Source organism: Monodon monoceros, unplaced genomic scaffold (genome assembly GCF_005190385.1).
Source record: "Monodon monoceros isolate NGI ecotype Baffin Bay Population unplaced genomic scaffold, NGI_Narwhal_1 Super_Scaffold_11, whole genome shotgun sequence".
Classification (NCBI taxonomy): domain Eukaryota; kingdom Metazoa; phylum Chordata; class Mammalia; order Artiodactyla; family Monodontidae; genus Monodon; species Monodon monoceros.
Genome location: NW_021703767.1, coordinates 47,947,986 through 47,967,596, shown reverse-complemented (window position 1 = coordinate 47,967,596; position 19,611 = coordinate 47,947,986). Strand labels below are relative to the sequence as shown.

At 38.3% G+C, this 19,611-nt stretch overlaps 1 protein-coding gene across 3 annotated transcripts in view; it reads right to left on the bottom strand.

Moving 5' to 3' along the window:
• The window catches only part of TMEM45A (transmembrane protein 45A), a 102,568-nt gene that overhangs the window by 4,248 nt on the left and 78,709 nt on the right, over window positions 1–19,611 (bottom strand). For all 3 annotated transcript variants that reach the window (XM_029214873.1, XM_029214875.1, XM_029214874.1), the window contains one exon: window positions 11,294–11,439. In XM_029214873.1, coding sequence (XP_029070706.1) covers window positions 11,294–11,439 — 146 coding nt within the window. The remainder of the gene's footprint in view (window positions 1–11,293; window positions 11,440–19,611) is intronic.

Sequence of the window (19,611 nt, the reverse complement as noted above, 5' to 3'; positions counted from 1 at the left end):
AGGCCAACTCTGGTTTGGCATTAGCTATTATGCTAATGGAAATAAAAAGGAACCATGTTCACTCCTTTCTACTCCTACTCATCCTTCAAACTGCAGCTTAATTCTCAATTGTGAGGAGGCCTCCTCTGGGCTCCAATAGTGCTTTGTTCTTACACTGTTTCCATTTATTGTACTGTATTTAAATTGTGTCTCTCTCCCCATAGGGTCTACACATTATACATTTTTTGATACAGAAGAAGGAGGAGAACAAGAACGAGAAGAATAATAAAAAGAACAAGGGTGGGTGGGGGAGGTGGTTCAAGGGAGCAGCCTAGGAAGGTCCTGAATTCACCTCCTTCCATGGACACAGCAAATCTACAGCTATTTAAGGAACAATTCCCTATAAAAAAAAATACCTGAAAACTAGCCAAACAGCTCCTCCACAGCAAAGGACAAGAGGTCCACACTGAGATGGGTAAAAGAGGCAGAGACACAGTCTCACCGAAAACCCCACCCCTGGTGTGGAGACCCACAATCGGAAGGGATCTCAAAGATACAGAGCTTTTCCCTGAGGAGCAAGAATTTGTGCCCTACATCAGTCACCCCAACACTTGGGACTTGCACTGGTGAGATGAGCCCCCAAAACATCTGGCTTTGAAAACCAACAGGGCTGACATCCAGAAAAACCAAAGGGCTGTAAGGAATGGAGATTCCACTCTTAAAGGACCTGCATGCAGACTCACCCACCTGGCAATCCAGCACAAAAGCCACAGTTTGAAAAGTGCCTAGACCATATGTGAATGTGATACATTTGTTAATTTTAAAGCATCTGCCAGCAAGGGAGAGATCTGTTAGGACTCTCTCCAGGAATGGAAGCACTGGCAGGTACCATTTTTGCTTTCTGCCCCATCTATTTTGTTAGCACCGGCACTAGCAGCCACCATTTTTGCAGTCGCTTTCTAACCTGCTAGCAACAGTGTTAGGAATTAAAGGAGAAATTTAAAAATACCTGGAGAGGGCTTCCCTGGTGGCACAGTGGTTGAGAGTCCGCCTGCCGTTGCAGGGGACATGGGTTTGAGCCCTGGTCCGGAAGGGTCCCACATGCCGTGGAGCGGCTGGGCCCGTGAGCCATGGCCGCTGAGCCTGTGCATCCGGAGCCTGTGCTCCGCAACGCGAGAAGCTGCAACAGTGAGAGGCCCGCGTACCGCAAAAATAAATAAATAAATAAATAAATAAAAATACCTGGAGACAAGTGAAAATGGAAATACAACATACCAAAATCTATGCAATGCAACAAAAGCAGTTCTAAGATGGAAGTTTATAGCAATACAGGCCTACCTCAAGAAACAAGAAAAATCTCAAATAAACAACCTAACTTTTACACCTAAGAGAACTAAAAAAAGAAGAGTAAACAAAGCCCAAAGTTACTAAAAGGAAGGAAATAATAAAGAACAGAGCAGAAATAAATGAAATAGAGACTAAAAGACAAATAGAAAAGATTGATGAAACAAGGAGCTGGTTCTTTGAAAAGATAAACAAAATAGACAAAACTTTAGCTAGACTCACTAAGAGAAAGAGAAGGCTCAAATAAATAAAATCAGAAATAAAAGAGGAGAAATTACAATTATACCAAAAGAGACTACTATGAACTATTATACACCACAAATTGAATAACCTGGAAGTAATGGATAAACTCCTAGAAACATACAATCTTCTAAGACTGAATCATCAAGAAATAGAAAATCTGAATAGACTAATTACTAGTGAGGAGATTAAAACAGTAATCAAAAAACTCCCAACAAAGAAAAGTCCAGGACCAGATGGCTTCACTGGTAAATTGTACCAAATATTCAAAAAAGATTTAATAGCTATCCTTCTCAAACTCTTCCAAAAAACTGAAGAGGAGGGAATGCTCCCAAACTCACTTCACAAGGCCAACATTACCCTGATACCAAAATCACACAAAGACATCACACACAAAAAAGAAAATTACAGACCAATATCACTGATGAACATAGGTACAAAAATCTTCAACAAAATATTAGCAAACTGAACTCAAGAATACGTTAAAAGGATCATACACCCTGATCAAGTGGGATTTATTCCAGGGATGCAAGGATGGTTCAACAACCACAAATCAATCAATGTGATATGTCACATTAACAAAAAGAAGGATTAAAATCATATGATTATCTCAATAGATGCATAAAAAGCATTTGACAAAATTCAACATCATTTGTGATAAAAACTCTCAACAAGTGGATATAAAAAGAATGTACCTTAACATAATAAAGGCCATATATTACATGCTTACAGGTAACATCATACTCAGTGATGAAATCATGAAAGTTTTTTCCTTAAAATCAGGACCAAAACAATGATGTTCACTCTCACCACTTTTAGTCAAAACAATATTATAAGTCCTAGCCAGAGCATTTAGGCAAGAAAAAAAAAAGGCATCCAAATTGAAAAGGAAGAAGTAAAACTGTTACTATTTGCAGATGACATGATACTATGTATAGAAAACCCTAAAGACACCAACAAAAAACTGTTAGAACTAATAAATAAATTTAGTAAAGTTGCAGGGTACAAAATCAATATGCAAACATGTTGCACTTTTATACACTAACAATGAACTATCAGAAAGAGAAAGAAAAAAAATCCCATTAACAATTGCATCAAAAACAATAAAATATCTATGAACAAATTTAACCAAGGAGATGAAAGACCTATACACTGAAAACTGTAAGACACTGATGAAAGTAACTGAAGAAGACAAAAATAAATGGAAAGATATTCCATGCTTATGAATTGGAAGAATTAATACTGTTAAAATGTCCATATTACCCAAAACAATCTGCAGATTCAATGCAATCCCTACCAAATTCCAAAGGCATTTCTCACAGAAATAGAACAAACAATCCTAAAATTTGTATGGAATCACAAAAGATCCTGAATAGCCAAAGCACTCTTGAAAAAGAAGAACAAAGCTGAAAGCATCATACACTCTGATTTCAGACTATACTACAGAGCTGTAGTATAGATATTGGCATAAAAACAGACCCATAGATCAATGGCAGAGAGTAAAGAGCCTAAAAATAACACACATATATGGTCCATTAATTTGTGATAAAGGAAGCAAGAACACAAAATGGGGAAAGGCCAGTCTCTTCAAAAATGGTGCTGGGGCTACAGTAATCAAGACACTATGGTACTGGCACAAAAACAGAAAGATAGATCAATGGAACAGGATAGAAAGCCCAGAGATAAACCCACGCACATATGGACACCTTATCTTTGATAAAGGTGGCAGGAATGTACAGTGGAGAAAGGACAGCCTCTTCAATAAGTGGTGCTGGGAAAACTGGACAGATACATGTAAAAGTATGAGATTAGATCACTCCCTAACACCATACACAAAAATAGGCTCAAAATGGATTAGAGACCTAAATGTAAGGCCAGAAACTATCAAACTCTTAGAGGAAAACATAGGCAGAACACTCTATGACATAAATCACAGCAAGATCCTTTCTGACCCACCTCCTAGAGTAATGGAAATAAAAACAAAAATAAACAAATGGGACCTAATGAAACTTCAAAGCTTTTGCACAGCAAAGGAAACCATAAACAGGACCAAAAGACAACCCTCAGAATGGGAGAAAATATTTGCAAATGAAACAACTGACAAAGGATTAATCTCCAAAATTTACAAGCAGCTCATGCAGCTCAATAACAAAAAAACAAACAACCCAATCCAAAAATCGGCAGAAGACCTAAATAGACATTTCTCCAAAGAAGATATACAGACTGCCAACAAACACATGAAAGAATGCTCAACATCATTAATCATTAGAGAAATGCAAATCAAAACTACAATGAGATATCACCTCACACCAGTCAGAATGGCCATCATCAAAAAATCTAGAAACAATAAATGCTGGAGAGGGTGTGGAGAAAAGGGAACAGTCTTGCACTGCTGGTGGGAATGTGAATTGGTTCAGCCACTATGGAGAACAGTATGGAGGTTCCTTAAAAAACTACAAATAGAACTACCATATGACCCAGCAATCCCACTACTGGGCATATACCCTGAGAAAACCAAAATTCAGAAAGAGTCATGTACCAAAATGTTCATTGCAGCTCTATTTACAATAGCCCGGAGATGGAAACAACCTAAGTGCCCATCATCAGATGAATGGATAAAGAAGATGTGGGACATATATACAATGGAATATTACTCAGCCAAAAAAGAAATGAAATTGAGCTATTTGTAATGAGGTGGATAGACCTAGAGTCTGTCATACAGAGTGAAGTAAGTCAGAAAGAAAAAGACAAATACTGTATGCTAACACATATATATGGAATTTAAGAAGAAAAAAAATGTCATGAAGAACCTAGGGGTAAAACAGGAATAAAGACACAGACCTACTGGAGAACGGACTTGAGGATATGGGAAGGGGGAAGGGTGAGCTGTGACAGGGCGAGAGAGAGTCATGGACACATACACACTAACAAACGTAAGGTAGATAGCTAGTGGGAAGCAGCCGCATGGCACAGGGATATCAGCTCGGTGCTTTGTGACCACCTGGAGGGGTGGGATGGGGAGGGTGGGAGGGAGGGAGATGCAAGAGGGAAGAGATATGGGAACATATGTATATGTATAACTGATTCAATTTGTTATGGAGCAGAAACTAACACACCATGGTAAAGCAATTATACCCCAATAAAGATGTTAAAAAAAAAATGGTGCTGGGAAAACTGGACATCCACACACAAAAGAATGAAACTGGACCACTATCTTACACCATACACGAAAATTAACTCAAAATGGATTAAAGTCTTGACTGTAAGATTAAAAATAAAATAAGAATAAAAATAAAAATCTGAGAAGAAAACATGGGTGGTAAGCTCCTTGACATCACTCTTGGTGAAATTCTGGGGATCTGACTCCAAAGGCAGTAGAAGCAAACCTAAACAAATAGGATTACACCAACTAGAAAGCTTCTGCACAGTGAAGGAAAACATCAACAAAATAAAAAGGAAACTTTCTGATGGAAGAAGATATCCCTAAATCATACCTGATAAAAGGTTAATATCCAAAATATATAAAGAACTCAGACAACCCAATAACCACCACAACAAAAAAAATCCAATTTAAAAATAGGCAAATAGCATCTTTGGGATTCTCTATGTAGAGTATCATGTCAACTGCAAACAGTGACAGCTTTACTTCTTCTTTTCCGATTTGGATTTCTTTTATTTCCTTTTCTTCTCTGATTGCTGTGGCTAAATCTTCCAAAACTATGTTGAATAAGAGTGGTGAGAGTGGGCAACCTTGTCTTGTTCCTGAACTCAGTGGAAATGCTTTCAGTTTTTCACCATTGAGGACAATGTTGGCTGTGGGTTTGTCATATATGGCCTTTATTATGTTGAGGAAAGTTCCCTCTATGCCTACTTTCTGCAGGGCTTTCCCAAAGATGCTACCAGAAAACTACTAGAGCTAATCAATGAATTTGGTAAAGTAGCAGGATACAATATTAATGCACAGAAATCTCTGGCATTCCTATACACTAATGATGAAAAATCTGAAAGTGAAATCAAGAAAACACTCCCATTTACCATTGCAACAAAAAGAATAAAATATTTAGGAATAAACCTACCTAAGGAGACAAAAGACTTGTATGCAGAAAATTATAAGACACTGATGAAAGAAATTAAAGATGATACAAATAGATGGAGAGATATACCATGTTCTTGGATTGGAAGAATCAACATTGTGAAATAACTCTACTACCCAAAGCAATCTACAGATTCAATGCAATCCCTATCAAACTACCACTGGCATTTTTCACAGAACCAGAACAAAAAAATTCACAATTTGTATGGAAACACAAAAGACCCCAAATAGCCAAAGCAATCTTGAGAACGAAAAATGGAGCTGGAGGAATCAAGCTCCCTGACTTCAGACTATACTACAAAGCTACAGTAATCAAGACAGTATGGCACTGACACAAAATCAGAAAGATAGATCAATGGAAAGGATAGAAAGCCCAGAGATAAACCCACGTACATATGGTAACCTTATCTTTGATAAAGGAGGCAAGAATATACAGTGGAGAAAAGACAGCTTCTTCAATAAGTGATGCTGGGAAAAATGGACAGGTACATGTAAAAGTATGAGAGTAGAACACTCCCTAACACCATACACAAAAATAAGCTCAAAATGGATTAAAGATCTAAATGTAAGGTCAGAAACTATCAAACTCTTAGAGGAAAACATAGGCAGAACACTCTATGACATAAATCACAGCAAGATCCTTTTTGACCCACCTCCTAGAGAAATGGAAATAAAAACAAAAATAAACAAATGGGACCTAATGAAACTTCAAAGCTTTTGCACAGCAAAGGAAACCATGAACAGGACCAAAAGACAACCCTCAGAATGGGAGAAAATATTTGCAAATGAAACAACTGACAAAGGATTAATCTCCAAAATGTACAAGCAGCTCATGCAGCTCAATAACAAAAAAACAAACAACCCAATCCAAAAATGCTCAACATCATTAATCATTAGAGAAATGCAAATCAAAACTACAATGAGATATCACCTCACACCAGTCAGAATGGCCATCATCAAAAAATCTAGAAACAATAAATGCTGGAGAGGGTGTGGAGAAAAGGGAACACTCTTGCACTGCTGGTGGGAATGTGAATTGGTTCAGCCACTATGGAGAACAGTATGGAGGTTCCTTAAAAAACTACAAATAGAACTACCATATGACCCAGCAATCCCACTACTGGGCATATACCCTGAGAAAACCAAAATTCAGAAAGAGTCATGTACCAAAATGTTCATTGCAGCTCTATTTACAATAGCCCGGAGATGGAAACAACCTAAGTGCCCATCATCAGATGAATGGATAAAGAAGATGTGGGACATATATACAATGGAATATTACTCAGCCATAAAAAGAAACGAAATGGAGCTATTTGTAGTGAGGTGGATGGACCTAGAGGCTGTCATACAGAGTGAAGTAAGTCAGAAAGAGAAAAACAAATACCGTATGCTAACACTTATATATGGAATCTAAGGAAAAAAAAAAAGGTCATGAAGAACCTAGGGGTAAGACGGGAATAAAGACACAGACCTACTAGAGAATGGACTTGAAGATATGGGGAGGGGGAAGGATAAGCTGTGACAAAGTGAGAGAGTGGCATGGACATATATACACTACCAAATGTAAAATAGATAGCTAGTGGGAAGCAGCCGCATGGCACAGGGAGATCAGCTCAGTGCTTTGTGACCACCTAGAGAGGTGGGATAGGGAGGGTGGGAGGGAGGGAGACGCAAGAGGGAAGAGATATGGGAACATATGTATGTATATAACTGATTCACTTTGTTATAAAGCAGACACTAACACACCACTGTAAAGTAATTATACTCCAATAAAGATGTTAAAAATAAATAAAACAAAATAAAATAGGCAGAGAATTTGAATAGACATTTTTCCAAAGAAGACATACAGATAACTAAAAGGCACATGAAACAATGTTCAATATCACTAATCATTAGGGAAGTTCAAATCAAAACACCAGTGAGGTATCACCTCATACCTGCAGAATGGCTATTATCAAAAGGATAAGAAATAGCAAGTGTTGGCCAGGATATGAAGAAAAGAGAACCCGCATGCACTGTTGGTGGAAATGTAAATTGGTACAGCCACTGTGGAAAACAGCATGGAGCTTCCTCAAAAAATTAAAAACAGGGCATCCCTGGTGGCGCAGTGGTTGAGAGTCTGCCTGCCAATGCAGGGGACACGGGTTTGTGCCCCGGTCCAGGAAGATCCCACATGCTGCAGAGCAGCTAGGCCCGTGAGCCATGGCTGCTGAGCCTGCGTGTCCAGAGCCTGTGCTCTGCAATGGGAGAGGCCACAACAGTGAGAGGCCCACATACCGCAAAAAAAAAAAAAAAAAAAAAAGAAAAAATTAAAAATAGAACTACCATATAAGCCAGCAATTCCACTTCTGGGTATTTATCTGAAGAAAATGAAAACACTAATACAAAAAGATAAAGGCACCCCTAGGTTCACTGCAGCATATTTATAATAACCAGGATACGGAAACAACTTAAGGGTCTATCAATGGAAGAATGGATAAAGGAGATGTTTATACATATATGTTTATATATATATATATATATATAATATATATAATATAAATATTTTATATTTATATGTAAATAATGGAATACTACTCAGCCATAAAAAAGAATGAAATGGACATTGAGGGTATTACATTAAGTGAAATAAGGCAGATAGAGAAAGACAATACCATATGATTTCACTTACCTGTGAGATCTAACAAACAAATGAACAAACAAAACAAAACACATAGATACAGGGAACAGATTGATGGTTGCCAGAATGGGGGGAGGTGGGCAAAAATGGGTGAAGGGGATCAAGAGGTACAAACCTCCAGTTATAAAATAAATAAGTCTTATAGTTTTCAGAGCACAGGTCTTTTGTCTCCTTAGGTATGGTTATTCTTAGGTATTTTATTCTTTTTGAAGTGATGGTAAATGGAGTTGTTTCTTGAATTTCTCTTTCTGATGTTTTGTTGTTAGTGTATAGAAATGCAACAGATTTCTGTGTATTAATTTTGTAACCTGCAACTTCACCAAATTCGTTGATGAACTCTAGTAGTTTTCTGGTAGCATCTTTAGGATTTTCTATGTATAGTATCATGTCATCTGCCAACAGTGACAGTTTAACTTCTTTTCCCATTTGGATTCCTTTTATTTCTTTTTCTTCTCTGATTGCTGTAGCTAGGACTTCCAAAACTATGTTGAATAAAAGTGACAAGAATGAACACCCTTGTCTTGTTCCTGATCTTAGAGGAAATGTTTTTAGCTTTTCACCATTGAGTATGATGTTAGCTGTAGGTTTGTCATATATGGCCTTTATTATGTTGAGGTATGTTCTCTCTATGCCCACTTTCTGGAGAGTTTTTATCATAAATGGGTGTTGAATTTTGTCAAAAGCTTTTTCTGCAAATACTGAGATGATCATATCACCTCACACCAGTCAGAATGGCTATCATCAAAAAATCCACAAACAGTAAATGCTGGAGAGTGTGTGGAGAGAAGGGAACCCCCCTACACTGTTGGTGGGAATGTAAACTGGTGCAGCCACTATGGAGAACAGTATAGAGGTTCCTTAAAAAACTAAAAATAGAGCTACCATATGATTCTGCAATCCCACTCCTGGGCATATACCCAGAGAAAAACATGGTTTGAAAGAATACATGCACCCCAATGTTCATTGCAGCACTGTTTACAATAGCCAAGAAATGGAAGCAACCTAAATGTCCATCGACAAAAGAATGGATAAAGAAGATGTGGTACATATATACAATGGAATATTACTCAGCCATTAAAAAGAATGAAATAATGCCATTTGCAGCAACATGGATGGACCTACAGATTGTCATACTGAGTGAAGTAAGTCAGATAGACAAAGAGAAATATCATATGACTGCTTCTCTGCAGAATCTAAAAAATGATACAAACCAACTTATATACAAATCAGAAGCAGACTCACAGACTTAGAGAATGAACTTATGGTTACCAGGGGGGAAGGGTAGGAGGGAGAGATATTTAGGGAGCTTGGGACCACTATATTTAAAATGGATAATCAACAAGGACCTACTGTATAGCACAGGGAACTCTGCTCAATATTCTGTAACAAACTAAATGCAAAAAGAATTTGAAAAAGAATAGACACATGTAAATGTATAACTGAATCACTTTGTTGTACACCTGAAACTAATACAACATTGTTAATCAACTGTACTCCAATATAAAATTAAAAGTTTCTTTAAAGAATGAGAAAAATAAATAAAATTAAAAAGTCATGGGGATATTATATACAGCATGGTGACTATAATCAGTAATATTGTATTGCAGATTTGAAAGTTGCTAATAAAGTAAATCTTGAAAGTTCTCATCACAGAAAAAATTTTTTGTAACTTTGTATGGTAACAGATGGTATAACTAGACTTATTGTGGCGGTCATTTTGCAATTATACAAAAGTTGAATCATTATGTTGTACACCTAAAACTAGTATAATGTTGTATGTCAATTGCACTTCAATTTAAAAAGAAATCTATCACAGGAAACTGAAAAAAACAACAACAAACAAACACAAGAAGAATCTTCCTTGAGCTCCTATTATGTTGTAGGCACTTTAAATACATGATCTCATTTAGGTACTATTATTATCTCCATTTTGTAAATGACAAAACTGATATTTAATGTGGTTAAATAGTTTACCCAAAGTCATACAGCTGACAAGCAGCAGAGCTAGGAACATGGATTCTTAGCAATCTGTTATATCGCTCCTCACCCATCGTAAAACATTGTATCAAAGTCCTTGTAAAAACATGTACAGTTCAACTGAATCTTACTGTTAGAAATATTACAGGAAATGTCAAATTAACCAGATACTCAAATTTAATGGGAGACATATATGTTGGTCAAAAATGACACCAAGCTTGGGAAGTGCTATAACTGATGTAAACATGGGCAAATTGAGGGCTCACTGCAGGTGTGGGGAGGACCATTTGGATAAGAAAACAGCATATGCAAAGACATGGAGGCACAGAAGAGTGTGCTGAAGGGTAATGCATAGGTTAGGAGCACAGCAGAGACACTTTTTAGCTATTCCAACTTTAAACCAGCATTTATTCTTTTTTTTTTTTTAGTTTTCTCATTCATTCTATTTTTTATTTTCTTTTTTTAACATCTTTATTTGAGTATAATTGCTTTACAATGTTGTATTAGTTTCTGCTGTATAACAAAGTGAATCAGCTATACGTATACAGATATCCCCATATCCCCTCCCTCTTGCATCTTCCTCCCACCCTCCCTACCCCACCCCTCTAGGTGGTCACAAAGCACTGAGCTGATCTCCCTGTGCTATGCAGCCGCTTTCCACTAGCTATCTGCTTTACATTTCGTAGTGTGTATATGTCAATGTTACTCCCTCACTTTGCCCCAGCTTACCCTTCCCCCTCCCCATGTCCTCAAGTCCATTCTCTATGTCTGCGTCTTTATTCCTGTCCTGCCCCTAAAACCAGCATTTATTCTTTTTATTGGAAATGTTTGTGTTTGCAGATAATTTTCTGCTATATTGCCCTGTTTTGTGGAATGCTAAGGAATGAAATACCTCTTTGAACTCAAATTTTGGTAATATCAAGTCTTGATGATCATATACCAAAAAATAGAACTTCCATGAACAAAAATCACTAACTTACCAGGTGACAAAGGCATAAATTGCTCCAATGATGATAATGGCTATTGCATAATGCCAACAAAAGCATATGGTGAGAAACATAATGTTGTCATGATCCACTGAATCCCATGCAGGACCTCCACTGGGGGGATAAAGGACAAACCCAATCTGTAATTTAAAACAAAGAACACACATTAAAAAATACCAGCCATATTCCCAAAGATGGTACATTTCAAAATGTTTCATTTCAAGATTAATGATAACAGATAACTCCCATTCCCTGAGATGCTACAGATAAGATATCTGCTGCCTGTTTTAGTAATATAGACAGTATCTACTAGATCATATTTTTGGAAAAAATGTTAAGGATATTTACAGATCAATTTTCAAAATATGAATAAGTAATCATCTCTGGGGATTGGTGGACTTTCAGATGATGTGTTAGGTTTCTAAGCTGTGCAGTTTAACTCAGTTATTTCAAAATCAGAGTTTAAAAAAATGGTTTTAAAATAAAGCCCACGGGTAACATTATATTCAATGATAAAAACTGAAAGCTTGTCTCCTAAGATCAGGAACAAGACAAGGGTGTCTTATTTTACAAATTCCATTCAACATTGTACTAGAAATTCAGCCAGAGCAATTAGTCAAGAAAAACAGACAAAGAGCATCCAGATTGCAAAGGAAGAAGTAAAACTATATTCACAAATGACATGATCTTATATATACAGAAAATTCTGAAGAATCCACAAAAAAACTATTAGAGCTAATAAATTAATTTAGCACACTTGCAGGATACAAAATCAACACATAAAACATGCAATGAACAATCAAAAAATTAAGTTAGGAAAACAATTCCACTTACAATAGCATCGAAAAGAATGAGATACTTAGGAATAAATTTAATTAAGGAGGTTCAAGACTTGTACCTTGCAAACTACAAAACATTGTTGAAAGTGATCAAAGAAGATCTAAATAAATGGAAGTATACCTCATGTTCATGAACTGGAGCATTTAATATTGTTAAGATGGCAATAAAAAAACAGAACATGAATCTGATCAGACCTCTAGATCTAACAAGATCGGGCATGTTGAAAAGTGTTAAATGTGATGGTTAATTTCACATGTCAACTTGACTGGGTCATAGGATATACAGATACTTGGGTAAACATGATTTTGGGGTGTGTTTGTAAGGGTATTTCCAGATGAGATTAGCACTTGAATCTGTAAAAATCTAAGTAAAGCAGATCCTCCTCCACAGTGCGTGTGGGCATCATACAATCCATTGAGGGCTGAAGAGGGCAAAAAGCAGAGGGAAGGAGAATTGGCTCTGCCTCACCACTGAGCTGGAACGTTGGTCTTCTGCCTCAAACTACAACTTGTACCATCAGCTCTCTGCTTTCAGGACTGGACCTACCGCACCAGCTTTCCTGGGTCTGTAGACTGCAGGTGGCAGATCATGGGACTTCTCAGCCTCCACAATTATGGGAATCAATTCCTTAAAATAAATCTCTCTGTCTCTTTCCTCTCTCTATAGATATAGATATATTATAGATATAGATACAATTATATATTATATATAAAAAATATATATATATATATTTGGTTCTGTTTCTCTGGAGAACCCTGACCAATACACTGGATGATAAATTGATAACTACCACTGCTTTTGTATATATTTAAGATTTACCATAATAAAAGTTTTAAAAAATTCCTTTTTCATAGGCACGTTAAAAAAAAAGAGAGAGAGAGAGATGGCAATAACACCCAAAGCAATCTACAGATTCAGTATGATCCCTAGCAAAATCCCAGTAGTCTTTTTTGCAGAAATAGAAAGCTGATCCTAAAATTTATATGGAATTACAAGGGACCCAGAATAGCCAAAACAACCTTGAAGAAGAAAAGCAAAGTTGTAAGACTTACACTTCCTGATTTCAAAACTTACTACAAAAACTACAGTAATCAAAACATTGTGGTACTAACATAATGGTAGACATACAGATCAATGAAATAGAATTGAGAGTCCAGAAATAAGCCCATACACCTGTAGTAAACTGGTTTTTGAAAAGAGTGCCAAGGCCATTCAATGGGGAAACTAAAGTATCTTCAACAAATGGTGCTGGGGAAACTAGATATCCACAAGCAAAAAAAAAAAGAATTTGGACTCTTACATTACACCACATTCAAAAATTAACACAAAATGGATCAAAAACCTAAACATGAGAACTAAAATCCTAACTCTTAGAAGAAAACTAAGGAAACACCTTCATGACCTGGGATTTAGTGCTGATTTCTTATACATGACACCAAAAACACATCAAAATTAAAAGTTTTGGTGGGGGCTTCCCTGGTGGCGCAGTGGTTAAGAATCCGTCTGCCAATGCAGGGGACACGGGTTCGAGCCCTGGTCCAGGAAGCTCGCACATGCCACGAAGCAACAAAGCCCGTGTGCCATAACTGCTGAGCCTGCGCTCTAGAGCCTGCATGTGACAACTACTGAACCCATATGCCATAACTACTGAAGCCCCTGTGCCTAGAGCCTGTGCTCCACAACAAGAGAAGCCACCGAAATGAGAAGTCCACACACCACAATGAAGAGTAGCGCCTGCTCACCGCAACTAGAGAAAGCCCGTGCGCAGCAACGAAAACCTGACACAGCCAAAAATGAATAAATAAATAAAAACAAAGCTCAGAGGTTTCCGGGAAGATGGCGGAAGAGTAAGACGTGGAGATCACCTTCCTCCCCACAGATACACCAGAAATACATCTACACGTGGAACAACTCCTACAGAACACCTACTGAACGCTGGCAGAAGACCTCAGACCTCCCAAAAGGCAAGAAACCCTCCACGTACCTGGGTAGGGCAAAAGAAAAAAGAATAAACAGAGACAAAAGAATAGGGATGGGACCTGCACCAGAGGGAGGGAGCTGTGAAGGAGTAAAGGTTTCCATACACTAGGAAGCCCCTTCGCGGGCGGAGACTGCGGGTGGCGGAGGGGGAAGCTACAGAGCCGCGGGGGAGAGCACAGCAACAGAGGTGCGAAGGGCAAAGCGGAGAGATTCCCGCACAGAGGATCAGGGCCGACCGGCACTCACCAACCCGAGAGGCTTGTCTGCTCACCTTCCGGAGCAGGCGGGGCTGGGAGCTGAGGCTTGGGCTTCGGTCGGAGCGCAGGGAGAGGGCTGGGGCTGGCCGTGGGAACACAGCCTGAACGGGGTTAGTGCACCACGGCTGGCCGGGAGGGAGTCTGGGGAAAAGTCTGGACCTGCCGAAGAGGCAAGAGATTTTTTCTTCCCTCTTTGTTTCCTGGTGCGTGAGGAGAGGGGATTAAGAGCGCTGCTTAAAGGAGCTCCAGAGACGGGCGCGAGCCGTGGCTAAAAGCACGGACCCCAGAGACGGGCAGGAGACGCTAAGGCTGCTGCTGCCGCCACCTAAAAGCCTGTGTGCGAGCACAGGTCACTATCCACTCACCCCTTCCGGGGAGCCTGTGCAGCCCACCATTGCCAGGGTCCCGGGATCCAGGGACAACTTCCCCGGGAGAACGCACAGCGCACCTGGTGCAACGTCACGCCGGCCTCTGCCGCCACAGGCTCGCACTCCATTCCGTGCCCCTCCCTCCCTCCGGCCTGAGTAAGTCAGGGTCCCGGAAGCAGCGTCTCCTTTAACCCCGTCCTGTCTGAGCAAAGAACAGACGCCCTCCAGCGACCTACACGAAGAGGCGGGGCCAAATCCAAAGCTGAGCGCCTGGGAGCTGTGAGAACAAAGAAGAGAAACGGAAATCTCTCCCAGCAGCCTCAAAAGCAGCGGATTAAAGCTCCACAATCAACTTGATGTATCCTGCATCTGTGGAATACATGAATAGATAACGAATCATCCCAAACTGAGGAGGTGGACTTTGAGAGCAAGATTTATTATTTTTTCCCCTTTTCCTCTTTTTGTGAGTGTGTATGTGTATGCTTCTGTGTGAGATTTTGTCTATATAGCTTTGCTTCCACCATTTGTCCTACGGTTCTATCAGACCATTGTTTTTTTTATAATCTTTTTTCTTAAAAATTTTTTTATTTTAATAACTTTATTTTATTTTACTTTATCTTCTTTCTTTTTTTCCTTCACTCCTTCCTTCCTTCCTCCCTCCCTCCCTCCCTCCCTTTTCTTTCTTTCTTTATTTCTACTTCTACTAATTCTTTCTTTCTAATTTTTCTCCAATTTATTCTGAGCTGTGCAGATGAAACGCTCTTGGTGCTGCAGCCAGGAGTCAGTGCTGTGCCTCTGAGGTGGGAGAGCCAACTTCAGGACACTGGTCCACAAGAGACCTCCCAGCTGCACATACTATCAAACGGCGAAAATCTCCCAGAGACCTCCATCTTAACACCAGCACCCAGCTTCACTCAACGACCAGCAAGCTACAGTGCTGGACACCCTATGCCAAACAACTAGCAAGACAGGAACACAACCACACCCATTAGCAGAGAGGCTGCCTAAAATCATAATAAGTCCACAGACACCCCAAAACACACTACCAGACGTGGACCTACCCACCAGAAAGACAAGATCCAGCCTCATCCACCAGAACACAGGCACTAGTACCCTCCACCAGGAAGCCTACACAACCCACTGAACCACCTTAGCCACTGGGGACAGACACCAAAAACAATGGGAACTATGAAACTGCAGCCTACAAAAAGGAGACCCCAAACACAGTAAGATAAGCAAAATGAGAGGCAAAAAAACACACAGCAGATGAATGAGCAAGATAAAAACCCACCAGACCTAACAATTAAGAGGAAATAGGAAGTCTACCTGGAAAAGAATTCAGAAAAATAATAGTAAAGATGATCCAGAATCTTGGAAATAGAATAGACAAAATGCAAGAAATATTTAACAAGGAACTAGAAGAACTAAAGATGAAACAAACAATGATGAACAACAAAATAAATGACATTAAAAATACTCTAGATGGGATCAATAGCAGAATAACTGAGGCAGAAGGACGGATAAGTGACCTGGAAGATAAAATAGTGGAAATAACTACTGCAGAGCAGAATAAGGAAAAAAGAATGAAAAGAACTGAGGACAGTCTCACAGACCTCTGGGACAACATTAAACGCACCAACATTCGAATTGTAGGGGTTCCAGAAGAAGAAGAGAAAAAGAAAGGGACTGAGAAAATATGTGAAGAGATTATAGTTGAAAACTTCCCTAATATGGGAAAGGAAGTAGTTAATGAAGTCCAGGAAGCACAGAGAGTCCCATACAGGATAAATCCAAGGAGAAATACACCAAGACACATATTTATCATACTGTCAAAAATTAAATACAAAGAAAACATATTAAAAGCAGCAAGGGAAAAACAACAAGTAACACATAAGAGAATCCACATAAGGTTCACAGCTGAGCTTTCAGCAGAAACTCTGCAAGCCAGAAGGGACTAGAGGACATATTTAAAGTGATGAAGGAGAAAAACGTGCAACCAATATTACTCTACCAGCAAGGATCTCATTCAGATTTGATGGAGTAATTAAAACCTTTACAGACAAGCATAAGCTGAGAGAGTTCAGCACCACCAAACCAGCTTGACAACAACTGCTAAAGGAACTTCTCTAGGCAAGAAACACAAGAGAAGGAAAAGACCTACAATAACGAACCCAAAACAATTAAGAAAATGGGAATAAGAACATACATATCAATAATTACCTTAAATGTAAATGGACTAAATGCTCCCACCGAAAGACACAGATTGGCTGAATGGATACAAAAACAAGACCCATATATATACTGTCTACAAGAGACCCACTTCAGACCAGAGACACATACAGACTGAAAGTAAGGGGATGGAAAAAGATATTTCATGCAAATGTAAACCAAAAGAAAGGTGGAGTAACAATTCTCATATCAGACAGAATAGACTTTAAAATAAAGACTATTAGAAGAGACAAAGAAGGACACTACATAATGATCAAGGGATCAATCCAAGAAGAAGATATAACAATTGTAAATATTTATGCACCCAACATAGGAGCACCTCAATCCATAAGGCAAATACTAACAGCCATAAAAGGGGAAATCGACAGTAACACATTCATAGTAGGGGACGTTAACACCACACTTTCACCAATGGACAGATCATCCAAAATGAAAATAAATAAGGAAACACAAGCTTTAAATGATACATTAAACAAGATGGACTTAATTGATATTTATAGGACATTCCATCCACAAACAACAGAATACACATTTTCTCAAGTGTTCATGGAACATTCTCCAGAATAGATCATATCTTGGGTCACAAATCAAGCCTTGGTAAATTTAAGAAAATCGAAATTGTATCAAGTATATTTTCTGACTACAACGCTATGAGACTAGATATCAATTACAGGAAAAGATCTGTAAAAAATACAAACACATGGAGGCTAAACAATACACTACTGAATAATGAAGTGATCACTGAAGAAATCAAAAAGGAAATTAAAAAATACCTAGAAACAAATGACAATGGAGACACGATGACCCAAAATCTATGGGATGCAGCAAAAGCAGTTCTAAGAGGAAAGTTTATAGCAATACAATCCTACCTTAAGAAACAGGAAACATCTCGAATAAACAACCTAACCTTGCACCTAAAGCAATTAGAGAAAGAAGAACAAAAAAACCCCAAAGTTAGGAAAGAAATCATAAATATCAGATCAGAAATAAATGAAAAAGAAATGAAGGAAATGATAGCAAAGACCAATAAAACTAAAAGCTGGTTCTTTGAGAAGATAAACAAAATTGATCAGCCATTAGCCAGACTCATTAAGAAAAAAAGGGAGAAGACTCAAATCAGTAGAATTAGAAATGAGAAAGGAGAAGTAACAACTGACACTGCAGAAATACAAAAGATCATGAGAGATTACTGCAAGCAACTCTATGCCAATAAAATGGACAACCTGGAAGAAATGGACAAATTCTTAGAAATACACAACCTGCCAAGACTGAATCAGGAAGAAATAGAAAACATGAACAGAGCAAACACAAGCACTGAAATTGAAACTGTGATTAAATATCTTCCAACAAACAAAAGCCCAGGACCAGATGGCTTCACAGGTGAATTCTATCAAACATTTAGAGAAGAGCTAACACCTATCCTTCTCAAACTCTTCCAAAATATAGCAGAGGGAGGAACACTCCCAAACTCATTCTACGAGGCCACCATCACCCTGATACCAAAACCAGACAAGGATGTCACAAGGAAAGAAAACTACAGGCCAATATCACTGATGAACATAGATGCAAAAATCCTCAACAAAATGCTAGCAAACAGAATCCAAGAGCACATTAAAACGATCTTACACCATGATCAAGTAGGGTTTATTCCAGGAATGTAAAGATTCTTCAATATATGCAAATCAATCAATGTGATACACCATATTAACAAATTGAAGGAGAAAAACCATATGATCATCTCAATAGATGCACAGAAAGCTTTTGACAAAATTCAACACCCATTTATGATAAAAACCCTGCAGAAAGTAGGCATAGAGGGAACTTTCCTCAACATAATAAAGGCCATATATGACAAACCCACAGCCAACATTGTCCTCAATGGTGAAAAACTGAAAGCATTTCCACTAAGGTCAGGAACAAGACAAGGCTGCCCACTCTCACCACTCTTATTCAACATAGTTTTGGAAGTTTTAGCCACAGCAATCAGAGAAGAAAAGGAAATAAAAGGAATCCAAATCGGAAAAGAAGAAGTAAAGCTGTCACTGTTTGCAGATGACATGATACTATACATAGAGAATCCTAAAGATGCTACCAGAAAACTACTAGAGCTAATCAATGAATTTGGTAAAGTAGCAGGATATAAAATTAATGCACAGAAATCTCTGGCATTCCTATACACTAATGATGAAAAATCTGAAAGTGAAATCAAGAAAACACTCCCATTTACCATTGCAACAAATATAATAAAATATTTAGGAATAAACCTACCTAAGGAGACAAAAGACCTATATGCAGAAAATTATAAGACACTGATGAAAGAAATTAAAGATGATACAAATAGATGGAGAGATATACCATGTTCTTGGATTGGAAGAATCAACATTGTGAAATGACTCTACTACCCAAAGCAATCTACAGTTTCAATGCAATCCTTATCAAACTACCACTGGTATTTTTAACAGAACTAGAACAAAAAATTTCACAATTTGTATGAAAACACAAAAGACCCCGAATAGCCAAAGCAATCTTGAGAACGAAAAATGGAGCTGGAGGAATCAGGCTCCCTGACTTCAGACTATACTACAAAGCTAGAGTAATCAAGACAGTATGGTACTGGCACAAAAACAGAAAGATCGAT